Raw genomic sequence first — 17,162 nt, forward strand, 5'->3', positions numbered from 1 at the left:
CCCAATTAATTAGCAAAGAGCTGATCGGGATAGCTCACCAGCACACGGAACGTATTAATGCACATATATTGTACTGATAGTCCCACCTCGCTTCGATATAAGGAATTCCACCAGTTTATATGCCTAACTTTGCTGGGTTGTAACAAGCCACAATAATTAGGAGAACTAAGATCGAAAGTGGAAGCGCGATTAAAACAGGAAATGAAACGCTGATGTGGCCTATGGGGCTTGGGGTATGCGGAAGGAAATCTGGGGAAAGCGAAGTAAGAGGAAAAGCAGAGGAAGGAATACAAATTAATTAAGGAGGGAGGAAAGCTTGGAAAGGGCATTGCAGAACAAATCTACATTGCTGGTGGCGTGGAAGAAAAGGTAGGGCCGACTCGGGATCTCACGGCCACGGTGGCCGGAGGCAGTGGGGTCCCGTTGGCTAACATACGAATCTTCTTAGTTATTTATCAGTTCTGATTTCTTCAGAGAAGAGGGAGAGTAAAGGGCACATGAAAGAGATGTACCCAACTTTGAGTCTACTTAATCGGTTTTGCTGCTTCTGCCTACCGCTTAGCTACTTTACTCCTACTCTGATACTGAAGTAGAAGAGCTGCTGCTATTGAAATCTGTAGAGAAACAAAGAAAAACCATCTTCGGTTTATTTAAATTGTAAATTTTAGAGAAAAAGAGAGAAGTTGTTGCTGCTGTTTACGGCACTAGATTTTGCTGTTGTTTTATTAAATTTGCCTGAATTTCTCACCTGAATTCCTCTTAATGATACTTGACTTGTTGTTTATTTCTCATACAAGTAGACAACTTATTTTTCTTGGTAGTTGCATTCTAAAAAGTATTTAGTAAAAGTTAATCCGCTGCAACGCGCGGGCATATTTCCTAGTCTATACCTAATAATAAAGGAGCTAAGGTTTCTGCCAAAATTTTCGTCCAACTTTTTTTTGGACGGATTTACCCTCCCACCAAATCGCATAATACTGGATTTGCTATCATACCGGTTCGGTCTTGTGTCTCTCCTCATCCCTCGTCCGACCAGGAGGACTACCGGTTGACTTCTTCATCTTCCCACCCCAATAAATCATCAGCTCGACCCGGCGGATCGAGTAGGGTTCTTCCACAACAGGTCGCCGCCCCTCGCTCTCCTGCCTTCGGCGAGATTCTTTGTTCCCCTCGCCATGGCGCTGGTTTGTCTCCGTCCGCCGGTACTCTGGTTGCGCCCAATATCACCGCACCACGGTAAATTGAGAGCCATGGATTTCTCGGCATCAGATCGATCCAAGATTGATTTCGAAGAGATCGAAATCAAGATCGAGTCTTCAAGATATCAGGCACGCGAATTAGCGATTCAACACGCATCAAGCAAGGCAGTCTGATTCGCGCAAGAGTGCCGCCGCCGCCGCGGCCAACGCTCTGAACGTGTTTTTCCGCTGCGCGCTTTGAGGAGGCCGCCGGGACTTCTGGCTCGCCGAATCAAAGACACGCGCGCGTCTCGGTCTTCGAGGACTCCCTCGGCTCGCGGACGGAGGAAGGGTAAGGGAGGAGGAGCAGCAGTGTTGGGGGTGTAGTAGGGGAAAGGAAGATATGCCCGCGCCGGGAAGGAGATGAGCTGGTGGCCGCAGTAGCGGCATCGACACCGGCCTAGGGAAGTCTGTCCAGGACTCCCTCCCTAGCGCCACTGAACTCTATCTCCTAGGTCTGCGATTCTGAATCTTGAAATCGATGTGCCGTGCTTTCTTCTGATTTTGAATGCAAATTCCATCTGGTCAATAATTTGCACCTTCTGAATTAAATTGATGCATGACTTTACTCTCTCACAGTAGGGATGTCTAACGACAGATGAGGTCTTTTGGCATTGGAAAATCAGCAGTATACGAGAGGCAAATTCCTACACAAACTCTGCTTCGAGACGTACTATTGTACTATACACGAACACACGGCCATGGGGCTGCAAGCAAGATGGGTGCCTGCTCCTCAACCTCGGCCACCTGCTACTTACCGAACGTGAGGGATCTGAGGTGGGCTGACTCAAAAGAAGAGCACTGCAACATGTGAAAACGAGTCAGACACTGTGTTTACCATCAGGACTTCAGCAAGTTCAGGCTTAATACAAAATTTGCGGCCAGCGGCAGGGATGAGTGCGCGCAACAGAGGCGGCAACGAGCGGCGAAACATGCGTGCGTGCGGAGCTAGGAAGAAATAGCAGGGTTCTACGCGTACGTATACTTGCAATCAGCTAGCTGAATGGATTCACTGTCGTGCCACGAAATCGGAAGACACAACGGCGGTGAAGAATTGGGGGATAGAGAAGGGAAGAGAGGGGATTATGAGCTACTGATTTCGACACAGTGTGACTATTGTACTTGGTAAAAACTGTACACACTCTTAATATCTTTAATCCATTTCTTCATTGCTTATATTTTTATTTAACATATTATGCAGCTTCTTTTCAGTGTATAATATTAGAGTAGTGCATATGTTATGGATAAATATTACTTCAAAATATTATTTTTACGGGCCACAAGTTAACAAAAGAAAATGTTTCAAAAAAAAGATCAAAACACATAGGCCGGGACGCCATTATGCCTGGGCTTCCTATATAGATGTTGCTGAATAGTATAAAATGTGACCATCTTCATCCACATGTCACCGAGGAGAAGTGTCATCGTGGGTGAATCACTAGAGTGTTTGTGCCTTTATTTTTTTCCGATGCAACGCACGGGCACTTTTGCTAGTCTATACCTAATAATAAAGGAGCTAAGGTTTCTGCCAAAATTTTCGTCAACGCTTTTTATTGGACCGTTTTGCCCTCCCACCAAATCGCATATTACAACAAAGTGCCATGTACCGGTTCGGTTTCGTTTCGTTTTTCAAGCAGAGAACTGCTATGCCCGAGCGTGGCCGCGCATCGCGCCGCTGGATAGTGCTCCTCCTGCCGACTCCCGCCGCCAGCCAGGCACTCGGAACGATGAAAACCGGGAGCAGGCGAGACGGCGTCGACCCGCCTGGTCCTTCCTCTAGCGTGGCGACACCCACCCTCCTCCACCGCGCCACGCAGCTCCGCCCTGCTCTCCTCCATCGCGCCGGCCACCCACCCTCCCCCACCGCACTGTCTCTGCAGTGCAGTCGGTCCTCGTCGAGGCCACCCTCGCCGCGCCCCTCCACGCTGCAGCAGATGAGGTCTCCGCGCGCGCCTCGCCGCCGTCCAGCAATCCCTCCGGCTCACGGAATCCAAGGTCACGCTGGAGGCCGGCGTCAAGGACGAACCCAACGCGCGCCTTGCAGGGAGAAGGCCCGATTCCCGCAGCTTTTTTTCCCCTCTCTGAGTCTCCAGGGCGATGCGTGGCTGGAGGAAGGCCAACTCGTGTTGGTCTGTAGGCTCAGCGCCAGCAATGTCTCTTTCTCCGGTGAGCTTCTGAATTCTGCGGTGGTTACTGCCCCGATCGTGCCATAAAAGGATCTCCCAGCGTTGCCGGGCCTGGTAAGGCACCAATGAGCCGCAAGCCATACAAGTGGGCTTTCTGAAATCTGAATCAACGAAAATATGTTATTGGCGTTCGGTTCGTTCGTAGTAGGAGTCAGGAACCCGAACGCTGGATGTCATAGTACCACCTCGCTCCCTTATACAAAATAAGTCTGGTTTATATACCTTGATTTTCTGAATATCAACAAGCCTCCTCAGAAAAGAACAAGCATGGCAGCCGTCGGGGTCGGTAGGACAACACTGGAGACGAGGATGGCGAGGAAAAGGAGCACAGCAGTTTCTTGGTTAAACCGAGCGGACATGGAACAACAGGCAAGTTGAATATGCTGGATGGCACATGGAAGGAACTTGCACGCTGGTGGGCTTGCGTGAGCGGATTAAAGGAGAAATTGCAAGCTGTGTGGCACGAGTACGGAATCCATAAGATCAATTTGGGACGGATTAAAGGCACGAGGACGGAATCGATAAGATGAATTTGGGAAAAACTAACATGAACTGAAAAGTTTGAATTCGGAGGCCCTACTGGATCACCGTCGTCGACGGGCGGCGCAAGGATCCGGCCCGCCGCGCCGGAGGAAGACCTGCTGGATCACCGTCGCCTCCTCGTCGTTGTTGTCGTCGGCGGGCGGCGCAAGGATCATGCGGTCACGGTGGAGCTCGCGGAAGAGCGGATGCGGCGGCGGCTTGGCTCGAATTGCTCGCATGTAGTGGAAGCGGCAGACGGCGGAGCACCGAAGGGGAGTAGGGTTTTGGAACCGAGCTCCCGTCCGCGGCCTGTATAAAAAAGGGCCGCGCGCTTAGTTTCTCGGGCCCCCGAGAAAGTTTTCAGATATCGTCCCGAACCTAAGAATGATGTCCACCATCATCAAAGAAGGATTGTGGTATTACAAGTTGGTATAGTGAGATACTTTGCAATCTACTATTATTATAAATAGGAGAAAATAAGACCATCATCAACAATGTTGATCAACACAGATGGTTTGTCTAGGTACTTTCTTACCCAGACCCGGTGCAACGCACGGGCACTTTTGCTAGTCTATACCTAATAATAAAGAAAAAGGGTTTCCGTCGGTCGTTTTGCAATTTAACCCTCCCGTGTTTTCGAAATAAACCCGCAGTACTGCCTCTCGGGAGAGGACTTCCGTCGCTTTCTTTATATTTTTGTGTTTTCACCCTCCTGAATTGAGCTCGCTCTCCGGCTTCATCCACCGATCCACGACGGAGGGAGAGATGGCCGATAGGTAGGCGCTCGCGGAGGAATTCCAGCAGGCGCATGGCCCGTATGATTCCTGGGCTCGCCAACCACCCAGGTTGGTATCCCTCTGCCTGTCTCCATCACCGCCGCCGGCCGGTCCACCTCAGATCTGAGGCGCAGTGCCACGATCTGGTGCTTCTCCACGATCTGTCCATCCATGGCGGCGGTGAGCCGGTGAGCTTGGTTGGTTCATGTTCGCCCAGGTCTACAGGCCGCGATGGTGCCGTACGAAGTGCGAGTGAAAGGGCCAAAGGGCACTGGTTAATATGCAGCCATAGCCGCACCTCGGTCGTCAATTTTCCATCATCTGAAGGCCGCGCCAGACATTGAAGACTGGTCTGCACATGAGCCATGTAGTTCTGCCGTGGGACATTTGTGCACATATGCAACTCCTACATCAGTTTTTTATTGAGATTATTTAGGTATATTTCTTGTGATCGAACCTGGCAGGATATTTTAGATCTCAGGGTTGCATTGTTGAGATACATGTTTGGTAGGTAGGAATTTATGTTACGGGCAAATGTCTCAGAAACTCAATTCGGCTCCCGGGTGCGTATGATCCCTCTACCATAAAAACATATTTTTAAATGTTAAAAAAATTTACATATACATCTCCATAATATATGTTTATTCATCAAGTTTCATGAAAAAATGACATTTTTTGTAGTCTAAGCGAAAAAGAGAAAATTTATCTTGTGACAAGTCTTTGTTTCAGCACAGAATTTTGTCTTTTTTACACACGCCACATGACATGTCGATTTTTCATGAAACGATTTTGTGAGCGCGTAGCACATGAAGATATACGTGTGAAATTTTTGTTTCAACTTTTTTGACATTTTAAAATATGGCTAACATGTATTTCAAAATAAAGGGAGCATACGCTCCCATGTGCCAAAACATGGGAGTGGTGTTTTGGGACATGGGAGCATATGCTCCCTATATTTTGAAATGCATCTTATACATATTTTAAATTTCAAAAAAATTGAACCAAAAAATTTGCACGTACATCTTCACATGCTACGCGCTCACAAAGTCGTTTCATAAAAAATGAACTTATCATGTGACGTATGTAAAAAAGATAAAATTCAGTGCTGAAAACAATGCTTTTCACAGGATAAGTTTTCTCTTTTTTACATAGGCTACAAAAAATATTATATTTCCGTGAAACTTGACGCACACACATATATTATGGATATGTACATGTAGAATTTTTTGTCAAAAATTTTCCACACTTCGAAATATATTCTGTTAGTAGAGGGAGCATACGCACCCGGGAGCCGAATTGAATTTCTGGATTTTTATGATTATATTAGAGAGTCAAGTGTCTTTCATTCCGGCATATGATCATTGTAAAAGATGTTCATAGAGCCCTTTTATCATTTAGAGCAACTCTAGCATATCCTTAAAAACGCAGCTGTATTATTTCAACGTGTTTATTGTTTTGCTCGGTCTTCGCTCGCCAATGAGAGCTCATATTTCGTGGCCGGGCCTGCAAACATTTCACTGCGACCCATGAAATCGGCAGCGCGGATATATAGGCCGAAGTGGCGGATACGGGTTGAAACTCTACTTCCCTTCCGCCGCATCAGCTGCTCCGCCGCAGCCACCCCTACACTCCTTCGAGAAATCACGAGCATGGGGCGGCCGTATTAGGGGCGGAAGCGCCCCACCGCGTCGCGAGCTACCAGTGTTCAACATCGCGGAGGAGCGCGCGAAATAGGTGCGCTCTGAGGCCGCATGGAAGAGTAGCGCACGACGCTAGACAAATTAGGGACCCGTATCGCCAGGGAAGCTCGCCCTGTACGCCTTATCTGGGGGTGGTTCGTCCTTGTCTGGTCGCCACCGCCGCTCTCCCTCACCGTCGGAGGATGAGGTGACAACGAACGACGAGGAGGCGCCACCAACGAAGCACTTCAAGGACAGCAACTACATCGACAACGACGAAGAGGAGGAGACGGCGATCGAGGCAGCGTCATGGTCACCAAGGCGGAGGCGCCCGCGCGGCGGAGGCGCGAGTAGGGCGACGCCGTCCGCCAGGTACGCGCCTTCGAGGCTGCAAAGAAGGAGGCCGCCTTCCGCCGCGTTAAGATCGAGCGCGTCATCCTCGATGACGACTAAAGCTCGCTGCCCACCACCGCTGCCACGCCTAGAGGCCCCAGTGAGGTATCCCGGGGGCGATTTTTTGTACAATTAGGTTAGTGGACACATTTAATTAGGTTTTACCATGCTCCTTTTATAAAATCGTTGATGTATATAGTTGAAGTGCACGGATAAAATCGAACACATGATGAACTCGTACTTTATAATCGTATTTATGGGATCTGATCTGCGCGAGCTGGTAAGTAACGCGAACGAAACTGCCATGTACTCACAATTTTACAGGCCAACTTTTAAGGATCATCTAGAGTTGCTCTTACATAATACCTTGATGATATTTCTCTACATAAATTTCACTACTAAGAAAAGTATTGAGATTGCCCTTTTTATATGTCCATGAAAGACGGCTTGACCAACATATACCTAGAATTTTTAACTTATAAATATTTTTGATTAAGATAATTCATATTAGTTTCATTGCAGTAAAATTCTTTTAAACTTTGCTTAAAAAAGATTATTTTTTTAAACATCACCAATCGTAAATCTCGCAACATGTATGCACTAATGATCATCCGTTGCAAGGCACGGGCTTTTTGCTAGTCTTTTATAATAGTATTGTGTGCTCCTTGTTATCTTGACTAGATCTTGACATGTGTTGGTGCAAAAGCAACACGTAATTGGTACCGTATTTACATTAATATATTTCTTTTTAACAAAAAAGTCAAGACACCGATATCATCATAAAAAAAAAGAAAATAAAAAGAGGAAAACAAAAAACCTCTTCCCTCTATTGCGACCAACGAGACTAATGCTTTACTCCGTTCTGGTTTCCTCTTCTGGTCCATTTCATTTCCATTCAGACCAAACCTCCAATCCGCACTTACTTCTTAAAACATGTTTGATTGTAGTGTATTGAGTCATTTTATCCCCATATTCTACAGGATTCCATATATCTTAATGCATTTTCTCCTATATCCAAATACTACCTCCCTAATGAATTAAGGGTTATATCGATTTTTAAGATACTAGTATAAATGCCCGTGCGTTGCCACGGGTACTCAAATTTTATATCTCAATGCACATAATGCACATATGTAATGCACAACTCACCGGAAAGAAAAGTAATAACAGAAAAAAAGGGAAACGACCGAGCCAGGTCGAAAGCCGACCTAGCTCGGCAGCTTCCGTGTACGAGCGTGCATGCGAGCCACACACACATGCTAAACGGCTTGTCAATCCCAAACCCATGCGATCCTTCAATCCCCAAAATCCACAGCGCTGCCATGGACCCTAGCTACCGCAGAGCGTGGCGACTGATGGTTGAGGACGAAGCATAGACTTCCATGGAGAATACGGGCAAGTCACCTGCACCTGCTCGTGGAATCAGCCGGGTTGCAGCATGTCGGGGTGCAGCCAACACGCGTCGAATGATGCCTCGGGTGGCGAGAGTCCGATGCACCACGTCGAGGTTCGCCCAACCGATGCCAGGCAATGAACTCGATGCCCTTGCATTGGGCAGTGGGGGAGGCAGCGAGGTCCAATGCACCTGATCGCAGAGGGAGGGCACAGGTGGTGGTGTTGTTTCCAGCGCATCTGGAGGCGATGGAGGGGATGTCGTCGGGTCGGGAGGCATTGGAGGAGAAATTTGGTAAGATAATTTTCTTTCCTTTATCCATCCACGCAACATGTTCTATTTTCTTCCGATCAGTGCTCGCCTAGCTTGGATGTTGGTAAAAATTGAGAGCGATTTGTCTTCAAATTTACTTTTTTTCCCTAGTGGCATATAGGAAGGTTGGCCTTCAGGTCTTTCATTGAAAAGATAAGCAATGCAAATCATAACACTTATGGTAAGCTTGCACGTGCAATGCACGCTGACTAATATAAATATCATCACACATATTTGCAACCCTAAATTTCAAATTCTTGTATGTCAAACATCACATCTATTTTGTCAAATACCCAAAAATATATATTATAATTACCAACAATATTTTTTCATACACCAAATGCTAGACAGCTGCATATGTCACACATACTTTATGCAGCAAATACAAAATAAACATTCTGGCATGACCAATACATATCAGGGTAAGATGCCAGCGCACTTGAACACATCCAGAAGTTTCAGCCAAGAGAAAAAAGGCCACACATTGCCAAGTTATACATAGAAATACTAAATGAAGCTAGAAAAAATAGTAATATACGAAATTTTGACATGTCAGTTGTGCTTTGACATCTATAGCAAAATAACAGCGCGGAATACAATAGTTCCTTTCAAAGTATCCTTCTTCAAATTGTTCGTTCATCTATAGGAGCCAATAGAAATGCTCAACTGAATAAATTATTGGTTGGGTATGGTTGCTATCAAGAGAATCTCTTTAATACCTTGCAGCTGCTAGCTATAATACCAACACATGGATAATACACGGTTCGTTTTTGAAGTAGTGAAAAATCTTCCTCAAGTAGCTATATAATAAATCAAGTCATCTAACTAAGGTAATGAGAAGCTCACTGCTTTATATTGGTGCTCCCATGACATCTCACTCCTCTATTCTCCTTCCCACCAAACTTTCTTCTCTCCAATGGAGTCCTCCCGTCTGTGACTTTAACTATCATGAGAGTTCACAGCAAATTAAAGAAATTAGTATCTTGACGATATATTTACCGTTGTTGATTCATATTGATGATACAGAAATAATGCATTTGTTCAGGATGAAAGATGATTAATGAACTATCAGTTGAACAGTTAAAAGGTTCCCAGATTATGTAGCATGTACATATAATCAATTTTCATTTGAAAGTGTTGCAAAATTCAAACTGAAGCGTGAATGGTTCTTTATCAGCCAGTGTAAATTTCTGGATAATAGAAGGTTCATCTTCAAGACAATATAAATGACTACAGTAGGGTAGCTATTAAAAGTATAAACTAATATTAACAATGTATGTCAACAATGCAATGAACTGGAACCTTAATTGGGGAATATAACGAAAGTTCATCTGTAATTTGTAGTTGTATATGGAAATTACAGGCTACCTCACAAATGGTAGAAAATTTGAGCACACACGCAAACATTACAAACAAGCTAAAAGTGCTTCTACTTTTCATCAAAGATGCGACAGCTAAAATGGAATGAGTTGCTTAATTTAACTTTGACAGAAGTGAAGAGGAAGGACCAAAACAAAAAGAGACATAATCTGAGAACATGCATCTAGAAAATAAATGAGAGCTATCTTAGAAAAGCATATAATGCTGCATCGGCTAGCTTCTCCAGTATCTCATAGATTAAAGGTTTCCCTATACTTCCCAAAAAAACTTCGTAAGATTGTAGACTTCAGTTTCTCAATATCAGTACTCTTCCAGCATGGGTGGATCAGGAGCAAAAAAATATCTGGCAGCTCTTAGGAGATGGACAATTACTCAGAACAAGAGGATACCAGACAACTCTATTGCAATCAGGAAATGAAGAAAAACAGAACATGATTCTCATGATGCTCTAAAAGGAAGCGCACATGAATAAGCAGAAAGTGCATTTGGCGAGCTAGCAAAAGTTCTATCTCACTCACCTGTAACTTATAGCCAATTTGATCTTGCATGGACTGATTCATATTTGTACCCCACTTGACTAAGTAGTCATTGTATTGAAATGGTTCTAACCTTCAGAAAGGTGCCATCTAATGCTTGACATTTGAGTATAATGCTCTGGGAATGATTCCTTTGGCTTATCATCACTGAAATTGAGAGTAGATGTAAAAGAAAATTAAGCTATGTAAACGAATATGCTCAAGAGCTAAACAAAGAAATAACAGTGTTTCAGAACAACTGAGATCGTACCAGCTACAATAATGTTTGCACCGTACTTCTTTGCTAGTAGAACACGTTTAACCACGGAGAGAGCATCAACCGCTAAAGCACTTCCAGACTCACTAACTTCAGGCCTAACTGGTTACAGAACAACAGGAAACAAACATCAGATAATAGATCTAGCTCAACCAGCCATAGTATCGCTTAATAATTAATTTCTCCCTCCTAACTACAGAGCCAAACATGTTCAACAACCATTGTTTGCAATGCAGCAAACAAAGAGTAATACGTTCCCAAGATACACAAAAAATCGAACATTGCAGAAAAATTAATAGTGGAAACCTAAATCCACTCTACCCTACTCTAAATCAAAATGAAAGAACTAATTCTACTTCCTGAGTACATGTAGCAATTAGCACCACATCTTAGATGGGTGTAAAGTGTAAACCAGATGATAATAAGTGTGAGCTGGGCGAAGGATAGATATCTCTGAGTTTGGCTAAAACTACCTTGTCTAACTGAATAACTTGAACTGAAACCACCTGGTCTATTTTCATCAATGGAGTACAACATGTCGAACGTCCCATATGCAGTAGTGGAAACAAGATGGCCATGGGGATTTGATACTGACTAACCGTGGAAGAGGAGAAGAGCCTTCTTCCAGGCCAAGGAGAAGCAACTCAGAGTGCCACCACGCACGGGTGCCGAACACGCCAAAGCTCCTTCGTCAGCTGATAGCACCTGGTTCTTGTGCTCCCCTAGCCTCCAGTCGTGAAATCTACAATGGAAATTTACCCAAAATTCCTCACTGCTAAATCGAACATGAACTTTAATCATCACTGCAACTACTCTTGCTAACAGCCACGGCTTCGCAACTCGAAGATGGTGACTATAATATAGCAAGAGCAGATAAAACAATGGTTATCTATAAAAAAAATCCATGTCACAATGGTCAATAGACTGTCCTCTTTAAAAAATATCAAGTATGAAGGATGCAAAATCTGCAATTATTGATCATATGCAGATTATAGTGAGCAAACTATGTCCATGATATTGTTGATGATAAGCCAAATCCAACCATATTTAGCCACATTGAGTAACTCATAACAATTACTACTTTTGATTTTGAAATAGATGCTACTGCAGGCATAAGGGCATCATATAAATGTAAAACACACACAAAAACAGCGGTCAAGCAGGTTGATATAGAACAAAATCAGCACGCATATATGGAATTATTTTCTAAAATATAATAGTTGTTGTTTATGATAGAGGTATTTACCCATCAGTGTGATGAACATCTTTCCAGAGCTGGGCACGACTATCCTTCTCCCTGCATATCTTCTCTCACAGCAGTGCATGAATCCAACATATGCTTATAAATGCAAAAAAAAATCATGTCACTGTTTGTATTTTTGTAAAACAAAATTTATTATTTGTTAAGTGGCAAATGGTGAGCACATAGTCTAGATATGCAATTAGGAACTATCTCAGTGGATATTTTTGATTTGACAACTTAAGAAATGAGAACACAAAATTATACCAATGGTTTCTTACAAGTTTTACTCAGTGGAAATTTTTGAGTTGACATTGTACCAAGCATGTGAGGAGCACAAAATTCTGAAGCTGTGCAACATCCAGCAATAGATGGATGTAGAACCGGAAGAAGAACTGAAAGAAAGAGAGCAACATATTAAATCACAAACCGCTAGACATGCCATAATGGCAACAATTTTAGGTCTTTTGGCCATGTTCATAGCAGCAACTACTACGGTACTACCTGGCGAAATGCCATACTGTTAAAAGAACGAACAGAAAAAGTCAATGTATCTCAATTTGGATAATTTGAGGCAAACAACACCATATACAAAAGAAACCTCACTGTGCAAGAAAAGTAGGGAAGAACAAAGCAAAAAAAAAACAGAGAAGGGATTGGCAGGAGGCGGGGGAGCTCGAGGTCGGGAGGATCTGGTCCTGTACGGGGAAAAGGCCAGCAACGGGGACCGCGGAGAAGCTCGGTCAAGGACGACGGATCTGGAGGTCGGGGGCGGCACAGGTCATTGGTGGACGGCGGCGGCGTGGAAGAAAGAGTGAGGAGCGGAAGAGCATGCACACCGGCGGGATTCCGACGACGCACAGACTGGGGAGAGGCCTCAATCTGGGCCGGCGAGCTCTGGGAGAGGGGCGGCGGGCGCTCTGTGGTCATGAAGCGTTGTCCAGGTGCGTTGACGAAGGATAGTTTTGATGAAGCGTTTTTTTGGGAGTCACAGTTTGTGGGACGACGAAGCGGAACGGCTGACGACGAAGGGTTTGATTGCATTAGCTAGGACGACGAAACGTATTGCGTGGATGGCAGAATAAGGAACCACTTTAGTCTTTTTAAGTAGTAGAGAAGGTATAGATAGGTTTTTCTGTGGAGAAACAGAAAATATATATATCAGACTGTTATCACTTATCAACACCCTAAATACATGATGAATTATATGATTCTATTGTATGGCCTTTATTTAATTTAATCACATTAAGCAAATAATTGCAGTCATCTCAATTTCTAACTTCGAAGTTTTTCGCGAGGAAACAAAAAATACCAAAGCATCAAACTTCATTGAAATCAGCCTCTACTTCGTTGTAATTGATATTTCGAACAACATGATGGCAATGCAAATCGTGTTTCGAACAACTTAATGGCAATGAAAACCGTGTGTAAAATATTTCAAATAGAGCTAGTGGAGGGGCAGAAATTCTGAAAGGAACGTGACCAGAACATTTGACATATAACAGATCTAGAAACCACAACATTTTGATTCATATTGCAATTTTTGTACTTGCATGAAAATGTAACCACCAAGGGTTATTTTCCTCGCTACCAGCGACTGAATCCAAACAGGCGCCCAAAACATGAACATGCAGACTCTATCACCCAAATATCACATGTAAATTATTTGCAATAATGAGAAAAAACTAAATTCCATACTTAACACTAAGAGGTGCCGCTCTTTCAGAAACTACCTAAATTCTACACACTAAAGTTCAGACCTATTGAGTTGCTTGCTCTACCTGTCCGCTCGGGAGTGCCAATGACAGAGTATGATGTCGTGCAGTGCCAAGGTGATGTCCCTGCCCCACCCTTGCTAGAAGGGGAAGAAACTCCTAGATCTAGGTCCAACTAAGAAACAAAAAATCGGCTTAAACCCAGCTGATGTGAAACCTAGACTAACTATAGAGATACAACCCAAGATACTATCAGTGTCTAGCCTCACCCTTATCGATGACGGACGCGCCTTGGGTGGAAGAGAAGAGAAGCCTACCCGATGGGAAGGAGGAGAATGCTCACCTACCCATGCTAGATGCGTTGGCGGAAGTGGCACCACAAGCAGCAGCGAAGCGGGCACGTCGATGCCGCTCTGCCGATGATGGCGGGGATACACGCCTTGGATTCGGTATCAAGGGGCACATCAACGTGGTCGAGAGGAGGAGCGCGAGGAAGACTATGGAGAGGTGCAACAACACCATTGTTATCGAGCGATTTGTGCTAGGCCACCTGTATGATAAGACATGCATAAATAACACTTCAATATTGATTCTTATAAAACTTACATAGGGGAGAATAAATGGCTGAAGAACAGTTACAAACATTTAGTCAATCGTATACAATGCAAGCAAGTAAACAACATTTCTGTTCGCTGATACGGGTATCTAATAAAAAGGGACGGAAGGAAGCTAACCAAAATTCATGCATTATGGTACAACCTAGATCAAACAAATATCGAAGCAACTTATAAGAAGTAAACTCGCCAAATTATTGAGATTTGAATAATATACCTTCTGCTTGTTTTAGCTGCTCTCAGTTTAATGAGTGCAACATGGAAGCCAAAATCCGGATCCACTATTTTAACTGATTCGGAATTAAATCATATACATGACCAGAAATTGACATGTACTAAAGGAATACAATAATGTCTAAAACTGGATCTAGGATGACAAATTAGTCTACATGGCATCGCATTTCTATGGATACTCTTAGAATTTACATAACATGGAAAAAAAATCACCTTAAGTTTAGACCAAAGGGAGTTCCTTGTTATTTGATATGTTGGGATGAAATTCACCAACAAAGATTATAATTCCCAACCGTGCAACACTTCTTTCACCAGTTTCCTGTACAACAAAATTGGAGGCATAAACACTTATTTCGATAGGTTGGGATGAAAGACTCGCTAATCCACTGGCTCTTATTTCGATGTTGTCGTATATATGTCAAAAATAAATTATGAGTGGATTGATCGGCATGAACTTTAATTACATAACCCAGTTTTTTTTTCGGAATGGAATTACATAACCCAGTATTGCACAAAGATAAATAGCTTCAAATTCTCACCATATTGATAAATCTTTCCAAATCGAATTATCAAAAAATACCACGTTAATTTACCTGACAGTAAATAGATCAAGAAAGCAACTTCTAACAGGATTCATCCCCTCTCATTGCGTCATTTTCTGCAACCCGTGAAGTGCAACAAAATTAACGGATGGAACAGACAGATCAATTGATCAAAGATGCAGTCTTGGCACAAACAACCGTTGTATATCATGTAGACGGGGATCCAACGGTTGCTCGAGGGGAATCCAGCCAGGAGGGCCTGCCAGGAGGGGTGTGTCAATTTTGAGAGGCGACGACAATCCAGTCCAACGGCAACAGCAATCCGGAGATCGGACTACTCCTTGTCGTCCGCAGGGAGCACCCCAATGAGTATGAGAGTATCCCGAGCACCATCGCAATCAACTCGGTGAGGAATTACAGCGGTGGCGCCCAAGCGCTCGACCCAAGAGACAGCGACCTCGTGCTCAAACGACCATGGCTGGGAGCGGAGGAATTTGGGATGCGGAACGGACGTACTCTGGCGGCGCGCAGGAGACGGAGAGGTGGCGTTGGGGCCCTCCAGCAGCATGCGGGGGGGGTGGGGGGAAGGGCGGTGGCCAACGTGCAGGAGGTTGGGAGGCGACGCGAGGGTTCGCCAGCGACGCGAGGAGGTGGGGTAGGTGACGGCCGACGGGCAGGAGGTGGAGTAGGGCGGCGATGGAGACCGTGGATGAGAGCACGACGGAATCGAGGGTTTTGCCTGCTGGGCCTCAGTTCCATTCTGACGAAGTAGCTGGGCTTCGGCCCAAATGAGCCCGTGCGGGACGACGAAGTTTTTGACGTATCGTGCGGGACGACCAAGCTAGTGGCAGAATAAGGAACCATTTTAGTCTTTTTAATTTTATTACTAGTACAAATGCCCGTGCGTTGCTACGGGTCCTCAAATTATATTTCTCAATATACATATATAATCTAAATATCATATATGAAATTTTGAAAATAGATTTATAGGTGGGTACATAGAGTAGCAAAGTGTAGACAATAAAAAAAAGGACCGAATGTTGGTTGAAATGTATCATAGAAGAACTTAATACATAGTCACAACAATGCCCGTACTTACAATTTTCATGTTTTTGGTGTTGAGTTTGTTTAATTATATTTTTGTATTGCAGAATATCACTGTTAGAGTACAACGAAGGGGATATACTGCGCAACGGCGGAGCCAGAAATTGCTCACGCCACGGGCGAACAGAAAAGGGCAAAAAAAATTGCACGAAAATGATCCCAGTTTTAAGGGAAAAAGCTATCAATTCTGTTTCTTTTGTTCATCTTGTCCTCCTGTAAAATATAATAATTTGTAGCTAAATTAACTAAAACAACTACGAGCAGAGGGCAGAACACCTAACTAAATGAAAAATCTAACAATCTAATTGTAAGATGAATTGAGGAAATAAAATGCAGAGCAAAAAAGGAGGAAAGAGCAAAACCTAGCTCTGCGCTCGGAGGCGGCGACGCGAGTCAGCGAGCGAGTTGCTGGGAGACGGGACTGCGGGGCAGCGGGGGCGTGGAGGTGGGCGGAGGTCGGAGAGGTGCCGATGCTGGACAGCCGGACGATGGGAGGAGGCGAGCCGGCGGCAGCAACGACGCGCTCCTTGCTCGTCGGTCGCCGTCAGCCGGGCGGCTGGAGGTTTCGAGCCTGAACGAGTCCGTGCGTTGCGTGCCTTGCCTTCCTCGCTACCTCAGCTGGGCAAAACGATGAGAAAATCCATCCATAACTGGGCTGGGCTGGGCTACGCCCCGGGCCAAAATTAGAAATATAGGGCTGCTAGGAAGGCCACGCCCCAGGCCATGGCCCGTGTTGCCTGGGGCCTGGCTCCGCCTTTGATACTGCGTATTGTTGCAAGCTGCATAAATAAGGGAGGCACTGTGTTGCCTGTTGCTTGTTGTTCATTTGATATTTTGTGTAAACAAATTGTTATCTTAAAACTAAATTTAGTCACTTGCAAATTTATTCAGTGTGTTAGTCTCAATTTAATGCAGTTTGAGCTTCAGAAAAATATGTTGTTTTTATCTAAGGATGAGCATGGTGAAGCATTGCGGGTTTTTTGATTTGGCATACGTCAAATACCTCATTTGCTATGGAGGTTTGGTTTTCCTATGCAGGGAT

General features: G+C 44.4%; 1 protein-coding gene and 1 long non-coding RNA gene across 14 annotated transcripts; one reads left to right on the top strand and one right to left on the bottom strand.

Annotated features, from left to right (window-relative positions):
* Positions 1 to 896: 896 nt before the first annotated feature.
* On the top strand, positions 897 to 2,427 carry LOC127312397 (uncharacterized). Its single transcript, XR_007858310.2, has 2 exons — positions 897 to 1,693; positions 1,818 to 2,427. It is a non-coding gene; the product is annotated as an uncharacterized lncRNA (long non-coding RNA).
* Positions 2,428 to 9,011: 6,584 nt separating this feature from the next.
* Positions 9,012 to 15,763, bottom strand: LOC127312332 (uncharacterized). 13 transcript variants are annotated; one of them, XR_007858279.2, is made up of 9 exons: positions 15,068 to 15,755; positions 14,688 to 14,793; positions 13,896 to 14,176; positions 13,693 to 13,801; positions 11,918 to 12,306; positions 11,271 to 11,413; positions 10,666 to 10,773; positions 10,398 to 10,562; positions 9,012 to 9,442 (listed from the first exon to the last, which is right to left on the bottom strand). XR_007858279.2 is itself a non-coding variant. In XM_071819754.1 (9 exons), exons 3-6 carry the CDS (start codon positions 14,146 to 14,148, stop codon positions 11,394 to 11,396), a joined length of 402 nt encoding a protein of 133 aa, XP_071675855.1. In that variant the 5' UTR covers positions 14,149 to 14,176; positions 14,688 to 14,793; positions 15,068 to 15,760; the 3' UTR covers positions 9,012 to 9,442; positions 10,398 to 10,562; positions 10,666 to 10,773; positions 11,271 to 11,393. The 13 variants fall into 13 exon arrangements, 2 of the variants coding, with proteins under 2 accessions (XP_071675855.1, XP_071675856.1); XR_011744610.1 differs by having other exon boundaries at positions 13,970 to 14,176; positions 15,068 to 15,754; XR_007858283.2 differs by having other exon boundaries at positions 11,918 to 12,010; positions 12,232 to 12,306; positions 13,693 to 14,176; positions 15,068 to 15,753.
* Positions 15,764 to 17,162: the final 1,399 nt, after the last annotated feature.

This window comes from Lolium perenne, chromosome 1 (genome assembly GCF_019359855.2).
Source record: "Lolium perenne isolate Kyuss_39 chromosome 1, Kyuss_2.0, whole genome shotgun sequence".
Classification (NCBI taxonomy): domain Eukaryota; kingdom Viridiplantae; phylum Streptophyta; class Magnoliopsida; order Poales; family Poaceae; genus Lolium; species Lolium perenne.

Coding starts and splice junctions, on each gene's coding strand:
- LOC127312332 (XM_071819754.1), bottom strand. CDS start 14,148: ATGGTGTTGTTGCACCTCTCCATAGTCTTCCTCGCGCTCCTCCTCTCG. Junction 12,307..13,973: donor CGCCAACGCATCTAGCATGG/GTAGGTGAGCAT, acceptor TCTTTCTTTCAG/TTCTTCTTCCGGTTCTACAT. Junction 11,414..11,917: donor GATGTTCATCACACTGATGG/GTAAATACCTCT, acceptor TTTCCATTGTAG/ATTTCACGACTGGAGGCTAG.